Raw genomic sequence first — 14,955 nt, forward strand, 5'->3', positions numbered from 1 at the left:
TTTAGTTTCGATAGTTAATTTGTTTGGTACATTTACTTTCTTAAAAAACATAGAAACAACTCCTATGATCATCTAACCTCTGTCGTGCTTTTGTTTGGATTGCACTACTTTGTCTGCTTGATTTAGAGTTACGCCCCTTAGCTACTTGTCGCTAGGCAACATTGACAAGTTGGCGGACGCCACATGTCAGTTAGAAATTGTCGCCAATAAGGCAGGCAAATCATGGGTATTGGACCATTTTGGCTTTGTCAAAACACAAAACGAGACAGACAAGCTAAAAGTAAGTTGTAGAATCTGTCGGATAATTCTAAAGTATTCAGGAAATACTACTAATCTGACCGACCACTTGACAAGACGGCACCCAGATATTCGTCCACGTGAAAAAGGGGGATCAAATACTAGTCATTCAATCACATTCATTCACATTGGTGCTAAAACACTGCAGTAACCTAAGATTTTACCAGTTACATGAAGTGAAATTTTGTATTAAAATGTTTTTGAGAGGTCAATTTGAACATGTTTTCTTTTCATTTCTTTACACATAGTATCAGAAAGTTATAATTATTTTGCCGGTGTCAGTCAAAATGCTGAAATATATTCTGCTAAAGCCTGCTATAATTGCAAGTGAAAACTATCGCAATAGTAGGGCCACTATCGCAATAGTATCGCAATAGTTGTTTTTAACTATCGCAATAGTATTGCAATAGTTGTTTTAACTATCGCAATAGTATCGCAATAGTAGGGCCACTATTGCAATAGTATCGCAATAGTTGTTTTAACTATCGCAATAGTAAAAATGCCTCAATAGTCACCCCTAATTTCACCCCACCTCACCCCTTGTACACATGCAGGGAAGGGTTGGTGTTCGCAGTTTTATCTGCCTAATATCCTATTGCCACACGGTTTTGTCATGTGTCATGTGTCATGTGTCATGTGTCATGTGATCTCCCGAACATGCCTGTTCATATCCTGCTTAATTTGATGAACGATAAACATGATAAAGTTGTTCTCTTCCAGGGGCCATCTCAAAACAGCAGAGACATGTTAATACTATTTTTGTCAAGGGATTGGCTATCGACATTTCACTGTTGTGCAGTAATAACAGTGTTAGAAATTGGCACTAGTCCTATAGTCCTTTTAAATCTGCCCAATAGTAAAGGTATCATAAGGACAAGTAGATATTTGTCATTTTTAGAGGTTTTGCTATATATTATCATTATAAGGACTAGTGGACCAAAAATGTTAGTGTCTACCGCTGAATAAGCAGCACAGCTTCACCAAAGAAATTTGTTCACATTTGTTTGAGACAACCGCTTACATTTTTACCAAGTAGCCATATGTCTACAAGTATTTTTTCCAGGTAGCCAGTGGTAAAATTAAGAGGTCAAGCCCATATTGTAGGTAGCAAAAAGCATTTGAAATGATCTTTAATCAAATAACTATTATCAGATTATATTATTAATTTATGTACAAGTCATAGCACTAGTCTTGGAATGGATTATTAGTGGAAACTGTACTTCATTGTTGAACAATGATGCAGTTTATGTTACTAGATTATATAGATATGTACTAATTACATTAACATTTATGTATTTTGGTTCATCATGATTGTTGACTTTAGGAGGAATTACTTGCGAGACAATTATTAGCAGGCGTGTTTTCCAAGATCAGCCTTTATTTATTTTGGTGTCTTCATATGTGTAGCAATAGAATTTAGTCGGCACAAGATATTTTCAAGGTAGTCATTTGGTTATGTCTGAATTTAGACAGTAGATAAATTGAATAATCGGTCGCATTGCTGACCATTTCAGTATGAACTTTGAGGCCCGTTATAACACTAAACAGATTTCATATTTCAATATCCTTGTATTAGAGAGCCAGTGACATGGATAATATGATAATGAAATGGTTAACGTTAGCATGGTTCAGAGCTCCAGATAAGCTGCGTATCTGCGTGAAATACACATCAGAAATGCAGAAATACGCAGTAAAATATAATCCAAGCGTATCAAATACGCAACGAACATTACAGATACGCTACAAAAATGATATTTGTGCGTATCATCAAAATATTGTGAAGTAACCCTGTGTATTCGATTAGCAAAACTTATTTTGAAATTATCATGATTATAAACGGGCATTCCGTCAACCTTGCCAAACTCCACGATGACAGTCACATCATGATCATTTGCCATCACACTTTCGTGTGGAAGTATCGTAGTATTTTTGAGTCCTATAAAGCTCTCAAACCCACACGACACCAGTTTGCAGGGACTAGATGAGTAGTGTTTTTAAATATTTAACTTAAATACCCACATGTGTAAAAACTAGTGGGTAACAGAAATTTGAATAAGCAGATAGAATTACTGATACCCAATGATTTTAAAATGCATGGGTAAAATACCCACAACACCAAAAGCTTATCTGGAGCTCTGATGGTTAGTCCGCTGGTGATGGAAGGGTACACTTAGAATCATTATGTTTCTTACACAGAACCTTTTGATGATTTATTTTATTTATGAAACCATTGATATACTGGACACATACATGGTATATCTTCCCTAACATAATAAAATACATTAAAATACTAGCTTCTGATTGGTAAAAGAGCAGGTAATTATTTTCCATATATAAGAGCTACAGATAAGCAGCGTATTTGCGTTAAATACCACCCCTCCCCCCCCCCCCCCAAAAAAAATAAATTATCATAACCCAATTACTTTTAATTAACTTGCGTACAGAATCACATGCATTTAATGAAAGACTCAAATTATGAAAACATCATGCGTAGTACCCAATGAAGATTTTTCAGCTTGCGTACAAAGGAGCTAATTGTCGGAACACAATTAGGAGCTGATTTACTTTCCGAGTCAAGCCTATTTGTTTAGAACAGTTATATACATCTAAAACATTATTTCATTTTTTTTTAAATCTTAAAATGTTCACTTATTTTGGGAAATACCCAATAGTGTGATGAGTGAAAAAATATTTGTTACCCAATGAAAAATGTGATAGCCCAATTGAAATAGAAACCCTAGAGTAAAAACCCTGAAATTTCATATAACCCAGTGAGAAATCAATCGGAATGCATCTTACATAACCTGTTTATCTCGCATTAGTATCGTTGAGTTCCTGAAATGGACTGATGTTTAAGTCAAAATGCAGTCTGTAAAGGGAAGTACCGTATTCGATGAAATTAGCGTCCCGCTCTAATAAGCGCCCATGGCCACATTTGTTAATATATTGGCTAGTGAACAATCCCAATTAGCAACCCCTTCCGATTGATCAATGTACACAAGACATATTTATTCGTGTATAATACGCACTCATGTGTTGTATGCACCCTTAATTATGGCAAGTAAATTCTGGAAAATACATCTGTCGTGTATAAAACACACAGACTTTTCTTTTGTATCATTTCAGCCTCTCAGCATAAACCATGAAATTTACTATCTTTTAACTCTGTTTTTTCTCTCACTAAAATTATATTCTAATAAGAGCCCCTATCTCTAATTTTGAGAGGGCCCTGGGCGCTTATTATGTTGAATACGGTAAGTTGGGTCTTTTGCATTATTACTACAATTTTTGCTTACATGAAAGTGTGGACATATATTACAGACCTGCATGAATGAATACTGGTGAGATAAATTTGTTGTCAGCAGATCCCATTATTGTTACTGTAGATATTTACATACAGGGAACTGCAGCGTCCTCTGACTTGTTACATTTCCTTTGGACGACTACTTTTAGGAAAGTGGCAACTCTAGAGCAGTAGTGATACCAATTATTTCTAACCCTGTATCTATTGCTCGGGGTTGACACTAGTGCTGCGACAAATACACTATAAGGCGAATACGATCCGTATCATGATTATAGGGTAACGAATAAGAATATTGGGTAACGAATACGAATATTTATTCAAGAATGCAATAACAAGTCAGCAGTTGATGTATTATTTATGATATTCAGTGAAACAATAACAAAATGAATTATTTGACATGGTTTGTTAATTTTTTTATTCATTTATGCACTGCACTTATCCAGGTACTAGTATCTGCTCAAAGGCGACAATGACCATGAAGTGACTAAAATACTGTCAAATTAAATATAAAAGAGTGTTGTCTTTGAAGAAATCTATGCATGTAACGTGATCTTATGAATTTTTTAAGGGTCAGTGCATGTAAATTCTCATGACTGCATCCTCATAAATATTCAAGTCCAGTGACCATGAATAATGAATCAATTCATGAATGGATACAGTTCAATTCACCGAATATGCGAGTGAATCGTAACAGCCCTAGTTAACACTACTATTGATCATTGAGTCCGATGTTACTCATGCCTTGATTTGATATTTTGTCAGACCCAACTGGCTCAATCATTGTCTTTTCATATTTTTCAATTATTTTGTTTAATTTCTTGTGTTTCCATGGAAACAATTTGGGTTAACAGTACTAACACTACTGTTTATCAATGAGTCGGATGTTACTCATGCCTTGATATTATCTTTTTCAGACCCAATTGGTACACAAAACAGCAATGAACTCAATGAGGTATCTGAGTCGAGGCAGAGTGCTTCTGCTTGTGATGGCACTGTCCTGTGCTGCCGAGGACAAGGATGGTATGTAGGCCCCAATACAACTGAAACTGTCATCTGAGATTATGCTTCTTGTGAGAAGGAATATTTCCTTTTGTGGAAAGCCAGTGTTTGTCAACGGTGACAACAAGGCCCGCTTTTCTGGCGTTGTCATGATTAGTTTCATCAACAGCACTGATGACATGTCTGTCAATGTAACTTATGACTTTGCAATTTATGACCTTGCAATTTACGACCTTGCAATTCATGCCCTTGCAATTTATGACCTTGCAATTTACGACCTTGCAATTTACTACCTACAGTGGTTTATGTTAATTTCAGTGTATTTCGTCAATTTTTTCCTCACTGCAGTCAAACGAACTCTGTAATCATAATAATAATAATAAAGCTTGTATTTATGCACAGATGAGAATGGCTGCTCAAAATGCTAAAAGTAGGAATAATGAATGTTAAATTATGCATTGAAATTGCATTTAAAAAGAATACGAAAAGGAGATAGAAATGAGGTTTGAACCATTGTTACAGCAGCTTGCAAAAAGGTAGGTTTGAAGGTTAGCTCTAGAGGTTTCGAGACTGGGACAGAGATTCAACTCTAGAACACTAGACATGATGACGATTTGTGGAGCAAGGAGGTCAGAGAGGTGATTCTTCTTATCTTAATTTCAGTGTATTTTGACACTTTTAACAACTGCGCTCAAACGAACACTGTGAACTACACCAGCCAGGTGACCGTCCAGGCAGAACGTAATCCCGCTATAGCTTCCAGCTCCTTCTCAGCCTGTGAGATCCTCTTCAGGGCCTCAGGGCTGGATGACGCTTTGTGTCTACAAATCGACCAACTTGAATTCAAGAACAATAATTTGAAGCTCAACTACTATGATGCACAAGAGGCGTCTGGCAACACACCAAATAGGGTATGTATTAGGGCTGGGAGGGGTAACTCAGGTACCCGGGTCGGGTGGGTACAGAGTAGGACCCGGGAAGCAACAGGACTACCCGGACCCGTGGTTAGTCACGTGATACATTGTTTAAAATTATCTGGAACTCAATGGTTACACTATAAGTCATTTATTTTCGCTTTTCTTTCTGACTAGGCACCCATTCTTTCTGACTTGAATATGGTTGAATAAACATGTAAATTAAGTCAATTTCAGTGTATGCATGACCAGATTGTTTAATACATGTATCTAAATACGTTTTGTCAGGGCTATGCTAAAAACATTCCCAATAGGACATTTTGAGACATCTTCTGACTAGTGTAAGCATGGTGGAACAAAAGAATGTGGTCGCCGAGGACATGCTGACAAACTGTTACATTTAATAACCATCTCTTCATTTGATAGGGGCGGTCGGGTAGCCTAGTGGTGAAAGCGTTCGCTCGTCACGCCGAAGACCCGGGTTCGATTCCTGACATGGGTACAATGTGTGAAGCCCATTTCTGGTGTCCCCTGCCGTGATATTGCTGGAATATTGCTAAAAGCGGCGTAAAACCATACTCACTTACTCACTTCATTTAATACTTTTTTTTTCTTGAGGTTTTCTTTGTTAAAGTGTTTGAGATAACAATAAATAAATATATGAAGGAAGAGGTTTTAGAGCTGTATTTCAGTGGTTTCATCATTTCTTACGATTGATGTAGTGTATCGTGATACCATTATTATCGTCAGTCCGTACTATAAAACGGGCATTATATTATTTATTCGAGCTGGGGGCGGTCGGGTAGTCTAGTGGTTAAAGCGTTCGCTCGTCACTCCGAAGACCCGGGTTTGATTCCCGATATGGGTACAATGTGTGAAGCACATTTCTGGTGTTCCCCGCCATGATATTGCTGGAATATTGCTAAAAGCGGCGTAAAACCAAACTCATTCACTCACTTATTCGAGCTGGAACAAGCAGCCACACACGCACCTACCAGGGCTGCAACGATACACCTAGGTCACCTATGATACGCATAGTGACGAGAGAAGACAAGGGATAAATAAATTGAACTTAGATTATTCAAATGAAAAATTAAATGAACGTGAATGAATGTTCATGAGTCATAAAATATATATTGTAATGCGTATTTTATTTATCAACTTAATGAATCATCTGCCATTTCCATGTAATGGCTAGCAAACAGAAAAGTAACAGTCCCACATGGGACCTTGGTAACTTCTGTCTGTTTTTCCGACATGTTTGAGTTAGAGATTGCTCAGCCAATCTGCTTGAAGTTGAACTGCTACTGATATTCAAAGCAAGCATAGCTTCTCTATTTCCCTATGATTTTATGACTCGGTTTGAATTTGAAATTGAAATTAATTTAAAACACATTTAAAATATATGAATGATAAAAGTTTATAAAAAAAAAAACGTATCGTGAAAAATCGAGATACAGCACCTCACAAATCGCGCACCGCATTGTGTGGAGTGAATCGCGATGCATCGGTGTCCCGGGACATCATTTCAGCCCTACCACCTACGCACGCACGCACGCACACACACCTGTTACAAAACAGTTGTATTGTTGGCAAACATGTCTTGATGTACTACTTCATTATTTTAACAAGATCTTACGAGTAATTATCTTGGACACAGGTGTTCAGTGATGATGCTAGCGATGACTTTTCGGTGCCAATGGAAATCTGTACAACTGGTCGATATGCATCCTTGGCCTTGGAGCAGAAGGGTAGCGGTCCGACACCAAGCATCAAGGACATCAGCATCAACATCAAAGTCCGGAACATGCATGGAAGCCGAAGAACTGGTGAGTAGAGGCACGGATGAGCTGAACACTGCACTGAACACTGGCAGGGTGGGTTGAGGAGTGCATGCTGAATGCGTAAGAGGCGATGATGTTTGTTGTAAGAGGCGACGATGCTTGTCGTAAAAGGCCCCTAACGGGATCAGGTGGTTAATGCATGTCATCGTATCCCAGCTGCGTAGATCGATGCTCATGTCAATCACTGGATTGTCTGGTCCAGACTCAATTATTTACAGACCGCTGTCATATAGCTGAGTGAGATGTTAAACACCAAACAAACAAACAAAACTTTACTGAACTCACGTATATGTTGAAGTATGGGAGCTCTGATCATCTCAGCTCTTTGGCTTTCATAGGTCAGTGTTAAGGTATGGGGGTTACAATAGTCCTAGCACAATGTCTGTCGTAAGTCAGTGTACTGTGTTAAAGTATGAGAGTTACAATAGTCTTAGCACAACATCTGTCATAAGTCAGTGTTAAAGTATGGGAGTTACAATAGTCTTAGCACAATGTCTGTCATAGGTCAATGTTAAGGTATGGGAGTTACAATAGCCTTAGCACAATGTCTGTCATAAGTTAGTGTTAAGGTATGAGAGTTACAATAGTCCTAGCACAATGTCTGTCGTAAGTTAGTGTTAAGGTATGGGAGTTACAATAGTCTTAGCACAATGTCTGTCATAGGTCAGTGTTAAGGTATGGGAGTTACAATAGTCTTAGCACAATGTCTGTCATAAGTTAGTGTTAAGGTATGAGAGTTACAATAGTCTTAGCACAATGTCTGTCATAAGTCAGTGTTAAGGTATGGGAGTTACAATAGTCTTAGCACAATGTCTGTCATAAGTTAGTGTTAAGGTATGAGAGTTACAATAGTCCTAGCACAACGTCTGTCATAAGTTAGTGTTAAGGTATGAGAGTTACAATAGTCCTAGCACAATGTCTGTCGTAAGTTAGTGTTAAGGTATGGGAGTTACAATAGTCTTAGCACAATGTCTGTCATAGGTCAGTGTTAAGGTATGGGAGTTACAATAGTCTTAGCACAATGTCTGTCATAAGTCAGTGTTAAGGTATGGGAGTTACAATAGCCTTAGCACAATGTCTGTCATAAGTTAGTGTTAAGGTATGAGAGTTACAATAGTCTTAGCACAATGTCTGTCATAAGTTAGTGTTAAGGTATGGGAGTTACAATAGTCTTAGCACAATGTCTGTCATAAGTCAGTGTTAAGGTATGGGAGTTACAATAGCCTTAGCACAATGTCTGTCATAAGTCAGTGTTAAGGTATGGGAGTTACAATAGCCTTAGCACAATGTCTGTCATAAGTCAGTGTTAAGGTATGGGAGTTACAATAGCCTTAGCACAATGTATGTCGTAAGTCAGTGTTAAAGTATGGAAGTTCTGATCATCTTGGCACCATGTATGTCATAAGTCAGTGTTAAGGTATGGAAGTTCTGATCATCTTGGCACCATGTATGTCGTATGTTCTGTTCATGCCATGAACCTCTAGTTTTCCTGCCCAATTGACTCGATTGGTGTAAAGCAACATTCACTCACTGTTACTATGGTTACAGTTTACATGGATACGGACTGCGGAGCTGTCAGTGGAAAGAGGGAGGTGGATGAAAGTCAGACAGTTGTTGTGATGAATCGCCATGCTGACCGCACAGCTGATCTGCCTGCAGTGTGTCAAGCGGTTTTCAAATACACTGGAGAAGACAAGAATAAGACGGTGTGTCTGCAATACCTGCAAAAGCAGCAGTACTGCAACTACAAGCTGAAAGTCTTAAATGGAAATCTCTCAACATATAGTCCGTCCCATGTAAGTTTTGATAATTGTGATGATGATGATGATGATGATGATGATGGTGATGGTGGTGGTGGTGATGAAGATGATGGTGGTGGTGGTGATGATGAAGATGGTGGTGGTGGTGGTGGTGGTGATGATGATGATGATGATTGTGGTGGTGGTGGTGGTGGTGATGATGATGATGATGATTGTGGTGGTGGAGGTGGTGATGGCGGTTATGGTGGTGGTGGTGATGATGATGATGATGATTGTGGTGGTGGTGGAGGTGATTGTGGCAGTGGTGGAGGTGATTGTGGCGGTGGTGGTGGTGGTGATGGTGATGATGATGATGATTGTGGTGGGGGTGGTGGTGGTTATTGTGGTGGTGATTGTGGTGGTGGTGGTGGTGATTGTAGTGGTGGTGGTGATTGTGGTGGTGGTGGATGTGATTGTGGCGGTGGTGGAGGTGATTGTGGTGGTGGTGGTGATTGTGGTGGTGGTGGTGATTGTGGTGGTGGTGGTGATTGTGGTGGTGGTGGTGATTGTGGTGATTGTGGTGGTGGTGGAGGTGATTGTGGCGGTGGTGGAGGTGATTGTGGCGGTGGTGGTGGTGATTGTGGCGGTGGTGGTGGTGATTGTGGTGGTGGTGGAGGTGATTGTGGCGGTGGTGGTGGTGATTGTGGTGGTGGTGGTGATTGTGGTGGTGGTGGTGGTGATTGTGGCGGTGGTGGTGGTGATTGTGGCGGTGGTGGAGGTGATTGTGGCGGTGGTGGTGGTGATTGTGGCGGTGGTGGTGGTGATTGTGGTGGTGGTGGAGGTGATTGTGGCGGTGGTGGTGATGATTGTGGCGGTGGTGGAGGTGATTGTGGTGGTGGTGATTGTGGTGGTGGTGGTGATTGTGGTGGTGGTGGAGGTGATTGTGGCGGTGGTGGTGGTGATTGTGGTGGTGGTGGTGGTGGAGGTGATTGTGGCGGTGGTGGTGGTGGTGGTGGTGGAGGTGATTGTGGCGATGGTGGTGGTGGTGGTGGTGATTGTAGTGGTGGTGGTGGTGGAGGTGATTGTGGCGGTGGTGGTGGTGATTGTGGTGGTGGTGGTGGTGGAGGTGATTGTGGCGGTGGTGGTGGTGGTGGTGGTGGTGGTGGTGATGATGATGATGATTGTGGTGGGGATGGTGGTGGTTATTGTGGTGGTGGTGGTGATTGTAGTGATTGTGGTGGTGGTGATTGTGATGGTGGTGGTGGTGGTGGTGGTGGTGGTGATTGTAGCGATTGTGGTGGTGGTGGTGATTGTGGTGGTGGTGGTGGTTATTGTGGTGGTGGTGGTGATTGTGGTGGTGGTGGTGATTGTGGTGGTGGTGATTGTGGTGGTGGTGGTGGTGATTGTAGTGATTGTGGTGGTGGTGGTGATTGTGGTGGTGGTGGTGGTGATTGTGGTGGTGGTGATGCCTGCATCACAGGCTAATTGTTGTCATTACAATGATGATGTTGATGATGATGATGATGATTCTTAGCTCACCTAAAAGTCAAGTGAGAACATGTCATGCCCTGTGCCAACAACATCTTCTCAGAATCAGGGGGCACATGAGGCTGAAACTTCATCAGCTTCATCGTACCTGCCTGGTTTTGTTGAAGAGGATTGAATCATATTGTCAATATGGCTGCCATGGCGGCCATATTGAAAAGGCTACTCATGGCTCCTACTCAGCCTTGTCTGTAAAATGTTGACGTAATACTGTCAAAGTGCAATTGGATGCTGTAAACATCTTCTCTGAGGTCCTCAGTATTTTTTGAGTAACTGACGTCAACATTTGTGGAGATATTCATCATTTAAACAGTATTTTAACATGTTAAGTTCAAAAGTCTGTTTATAATTTGGTTTAAATGTTTCCCTTTGGATTTTATGAGATTTAAAACTCATATCCTCAGAATAAATTGAACTTAGTTTTCAATAATATGGGAAGGACCTCCCTCACATGTTTTGTGAGGAAAAGACAACAATAATTACCAGTGAAATGAATTGTTTTTATTTGGGATCATTGTGTAGAAACATACCTTACTTGTCTGAGTATCAGTGCTCGAGGATAACTTTGTGAGCAATTGTGTTTGAACTAGGTTTCTTTATTAATTGGGTTATCATGGTTATTACATATTTTTCATTGTGTAACCATGGTAACGTATATTTTTCACTAATCTATTCATCACTTTTGGGTTTTTCCCAAAATGAGTACACATTTTGAGATTTCAAAGATAAATAAATAATGTTTTGGATAAATATAACGGTTCTAAATATAGGCTTGACTCCAAAAGTAAATTAGCTCGTAATTGTGATTCGGAAATGAGCTCAGTTGTACACATGCTGAAACTGCTGCATTGGGTATTTTTTTGCTCGCTCTCTTTATACATTTGAGTTTTTCATTTAATGCATGTGTTTCTGTATGCAAGTTAATTGAAAGGAATTGGTTTTGAATAGTTTTGGAGGGGTATTTTACACAAATATGCAGCTTATCTGTAGCTGTAACAGGAAGTAATGTTAACCTGCCTGTTTTCTCGTATTTTGTTGTAATTCATGCTTTGAATTTGTAAGTGGAATTTTCAAAGCTGGAGAAAACTTGATGACAGATTTGGCTTACGGATTTCACCATTTTTATACTTTCAAAGTGATATTTTGGTACAGATGTTCATACCGTTAAACACTGTTGTGTCAAACTTTGATGTGTTGAACTTACGGTTGTCTCGAAGTGGTCATACTTTGATTAGGGTTTAGTATGTCTCTGGCTATCCCTGAGTTGGAGGTGTCATACTTTGATACGGGTAAAGTATGTCTCTGGCTTTCCCTGAGCTGGAGGTGTCATACTTTGATAAGGGTATAGTATGTCTCTGGCTATCCCTGAGTTGGAGGTGTCATACTTTGATAAGGGATTTAGTATGTCTGTGGCTTTCCCTGAGTTGGAGGTGTCATACTTTGATAAGGGTATAGTATGTCTCTGGCTTTCCCTGAGTTGGAGGTTTCATACTTTGATACGGGTATAGTATGTCTCTGGCTTTCCCTGAGTTGGAGGTGTCATACTTTGATACGGGTATAGTATGTCTCTGGCTTTCCCTAAGTTGGAGGTGTCATACTTTGATAAGGGTATAGTATGTCTGTGGCTTTCCCTGAGTTGGAGGTGTCATACTTTGATTAGGGTTTAGTATGTCTCTGGCTTTCCCTGAGTTGGAGGTGTCGTACATTGATTAAAGTATGATATGTGTCTCTGTGGCTTTCCCTGAGTTGGAGGTGTCATACTTTGTTTGATAAGGGTATAGTATGTCTCTGGCTATCCCTGAGTTGGAGGTGTCATACTTTGATAAGGGATTTAGTATGTCTGTGGCTTTCCCTGAGTTGGAGGTGTCATACTTTGATAAGGGTATAGTATGTCTCTGGCTTTCCCTGAGTTGGAGGTTTCATACTTTGATACGGGTATAGTATGTCTCTGGCTTTCCCTGAGTTGGAGGTGTCATACTTTGATACGGGTATAGTATGTCTCTGGCTTTCCCTAAGTTGGAGGTGTCATACTTTGATAAGGGATTTAGTATGTCTGTGGCTTTCCCTGAGTTGGAGGTGTCATACTTTGATAAGGGTATAGTATGTGTCTGTGGCTTCCCCTGAGTTGGAGGTGTCATACTTTGATAAGGGTAAAGTATGTCTCTGGCTTTCCCTGAGTTGGAGGTGTCATACATTGATTAAAGTATAATATGTGTCTCTGTGGCTTTCCCTGAGTTGGAGGTGTCATACTTTGATTAGGGTTTAGTATGTCTCTGGCTTTCCCCAAGTTGGAGGTGTCATACATTGATTAAAGTATAATATGTGTCTCTGTGGCTTTCCCTGAGTTGGAGGTGTCATACTTTGATTAGGGTTTAGTATGTCTCTGGCTTTCCCTAAGTTGGAGGTGTCGTACATTGATTAAAGTATGATATGTGTCTCTGTGGCTTTCCCTGAGTTGGAGGTGTCATACTTTGATACGGGTAAAGTATGTCTCTGGCTTTCCCTGAGTTGGAGGTGTCATACTTTGATTAGGGTATAGTATGTCTCTGGCTATCCCTGAGTTGGAGGTGTCATACTTTGATACGGGTAAAGTATGTGTCTGGCTATCCCTGAGTTGGAGGTGTCATACTTTGATTAGGGTATAGTATGTCTGTGGCTTTCCCTGAGTTGGAGGTGTCATACTTTGATACGGGTAAAGTATGTCTGTGGCTTTCCCTGAGTTGGAGGTGTCATACTTTGATTAGGGTATAGTATGTCTCTGGCTATCCCTGAGTTGGAGGTGTCATACTTTGATACGGGTAAAGTATGTCTCTGGCTATCCCTGAGTTGGAGGTGTCATACTTTGATTAGGGTATAGTATGTCTGTGGCTTTCCCTGAGTTGGAGGTGTCATACTTTGATACGGGTAAAGTATGTCTGTGGCTTTCCCTGAGTTGGAGGTGTCATACTTTGATTAGGGTATAGTATGTCTGTGGCTTTCCCTGAGTTGGAGGTGTCATACTTTGATAAGGGTATAGTATGTCTGTGGCTTTCCCTGAGTTGGAGGTGTCATACATTGATTAAAGTATAATATGTGTCTCTGTGGCTTTCCCTGAGTTGGAGGTGTCATACTTTGATTAGGGTTTAGTATGTCTCTGGCTTTCCCTGAGTTGGAGGTGTCATACATTGATTAAAGTATAATATGTGTCTCTGTGGCTTTCCCTGAGTTGGAGGTGTTATACTTTGATTAGGGTTTAGTATGTCTCTGGCTTTCCCTGAGTTGGAGGTGTCATACATTGATTAAAGTATAATATGTGTCTCTGTGGCTTTCCCTGAGTTGGAGGTGTCATACTTTGATTAGGGTTTAGTATGTCTCTGGCTTTCCCTGAGTTGGAGGTGTCATACATTGATTAAAGTATAATATGTGTCTCTGTGGCTTTCCCTGAGTTGGAGGTGTCATACATTGATTAAAGTATAATATGTGTCTCTGTGGCTTTCCCTGAGTTGGAGGTGTCATACTTTGATAAGGGTATAGTATGTCTCTGGCTTTCCCTGAGTTGGAGGTGTCATACATTGATTTAAGTATAATATGTGTCTCTGTGGCTATCCTAGTCCTGCACCATGACCGTGGAATATTTCTATTTTATTTAAAAAAATATTCCAGAAATGCATACAAAAGCAAGTCTAGCCAGCATAGGGAATTTCTTTTTTATTTTTAGAGTCAAGAAGGATATTGTGTAATATAAGATTTCAGAGACTAAATGTTAGTCTATGGCTATCCCTTCTGCGAGTTCTTTCACCTAATACTGTTCAATGACAGGTAAAATATTCCTTCAACAGACATACAGCTGCACAAGCAGTCAGCCCAAGATGTGGTGTTCCAAGGGGAGCTACCTCACACTGGAGCTGACGCGGGAGTCCCCCTTCACAGCATCACTGGAGCCGGCCGACCTCTTCACCGTCAATGTCAAGGATGGTGTTTCAGGTCAGAATTCAGAAACCACTACCGGCAACTATAAGGGACCAACAAGTGTGTACTTTTTCATAGTGTTCATAAAGTTTGGAAATGTATGGAGAGGTGTACTGCCAGATTAACTTATTGTTCTTGAAGTGAACGGTGAATGTTTTGTTTCAACTTTGATGTCACTGCTACTAGAAGGGCCCTTCATCTCATCTCAACTACCTTATCCGACAGTTTGCCTTCCAGATTTTATGTTTTAGTCTGTTTTCAGTCGTACAAATGGGTGTCTCTCATACCCTGACGTCTAGTCGCACGTTTAAGAGGAAGCCAGAAGCTGGAATGTAAACATTAAACTTGTTTCCGTCCGCTTGCGC

General features: G+C 40.3%; 1 protein-coding gene across 1 annotated transcript in view; it reads left to right on the forward strand.

Moving 5' to 3' along the window:
- The window catches only part of LOC139461164 (uncharacterized), a 45,715-nt gene that overhangs the window by 3,055 nt on the left and 27,705 nt on the right, over positions 1-14,955 (forward strand). The window contains exons 2-6 of the mRNA XM_071242731.1: positions 4,516-4,621; positions 5,264-5,511; positions 7,175-7,343; positions 8,907-9,154; positions 14,461-14,650. Of these exons, the coding sequence (XP_071098832.1) occupies positions 4,540-4,621; positions 5,264-5,511; positions 7,175-7,343; positions 8,907-9,154; positions 14,461-14,650 (937 nt within the window). The 5' untranslated portion in view covers positions 4,516-4,539. The remainder of the gene's footprint in view (positions 1-4,515; positions 4,622-5,263; positions 5,512-7,174; positions 7,344-8,906; positions 9,155-14,460; positions 14,651-14,955) is intronic.

This window comes from Haliotis cracherodii, unplaced genomic scaffold (assembly GCF_022045235.1).
Source record: "Haliotis cracherodii isolate W230 unplaced genomic scaffold, xgHalCrac1.p SCAF_14, whole genome shotgun sequence".
Taxonomy (NCBI): Eukaryota; Metazoa; Mollusca; class Gastropoda; order Lepetellida; family Haliotidae; genus Haliotis; species Haliotis cracherodii.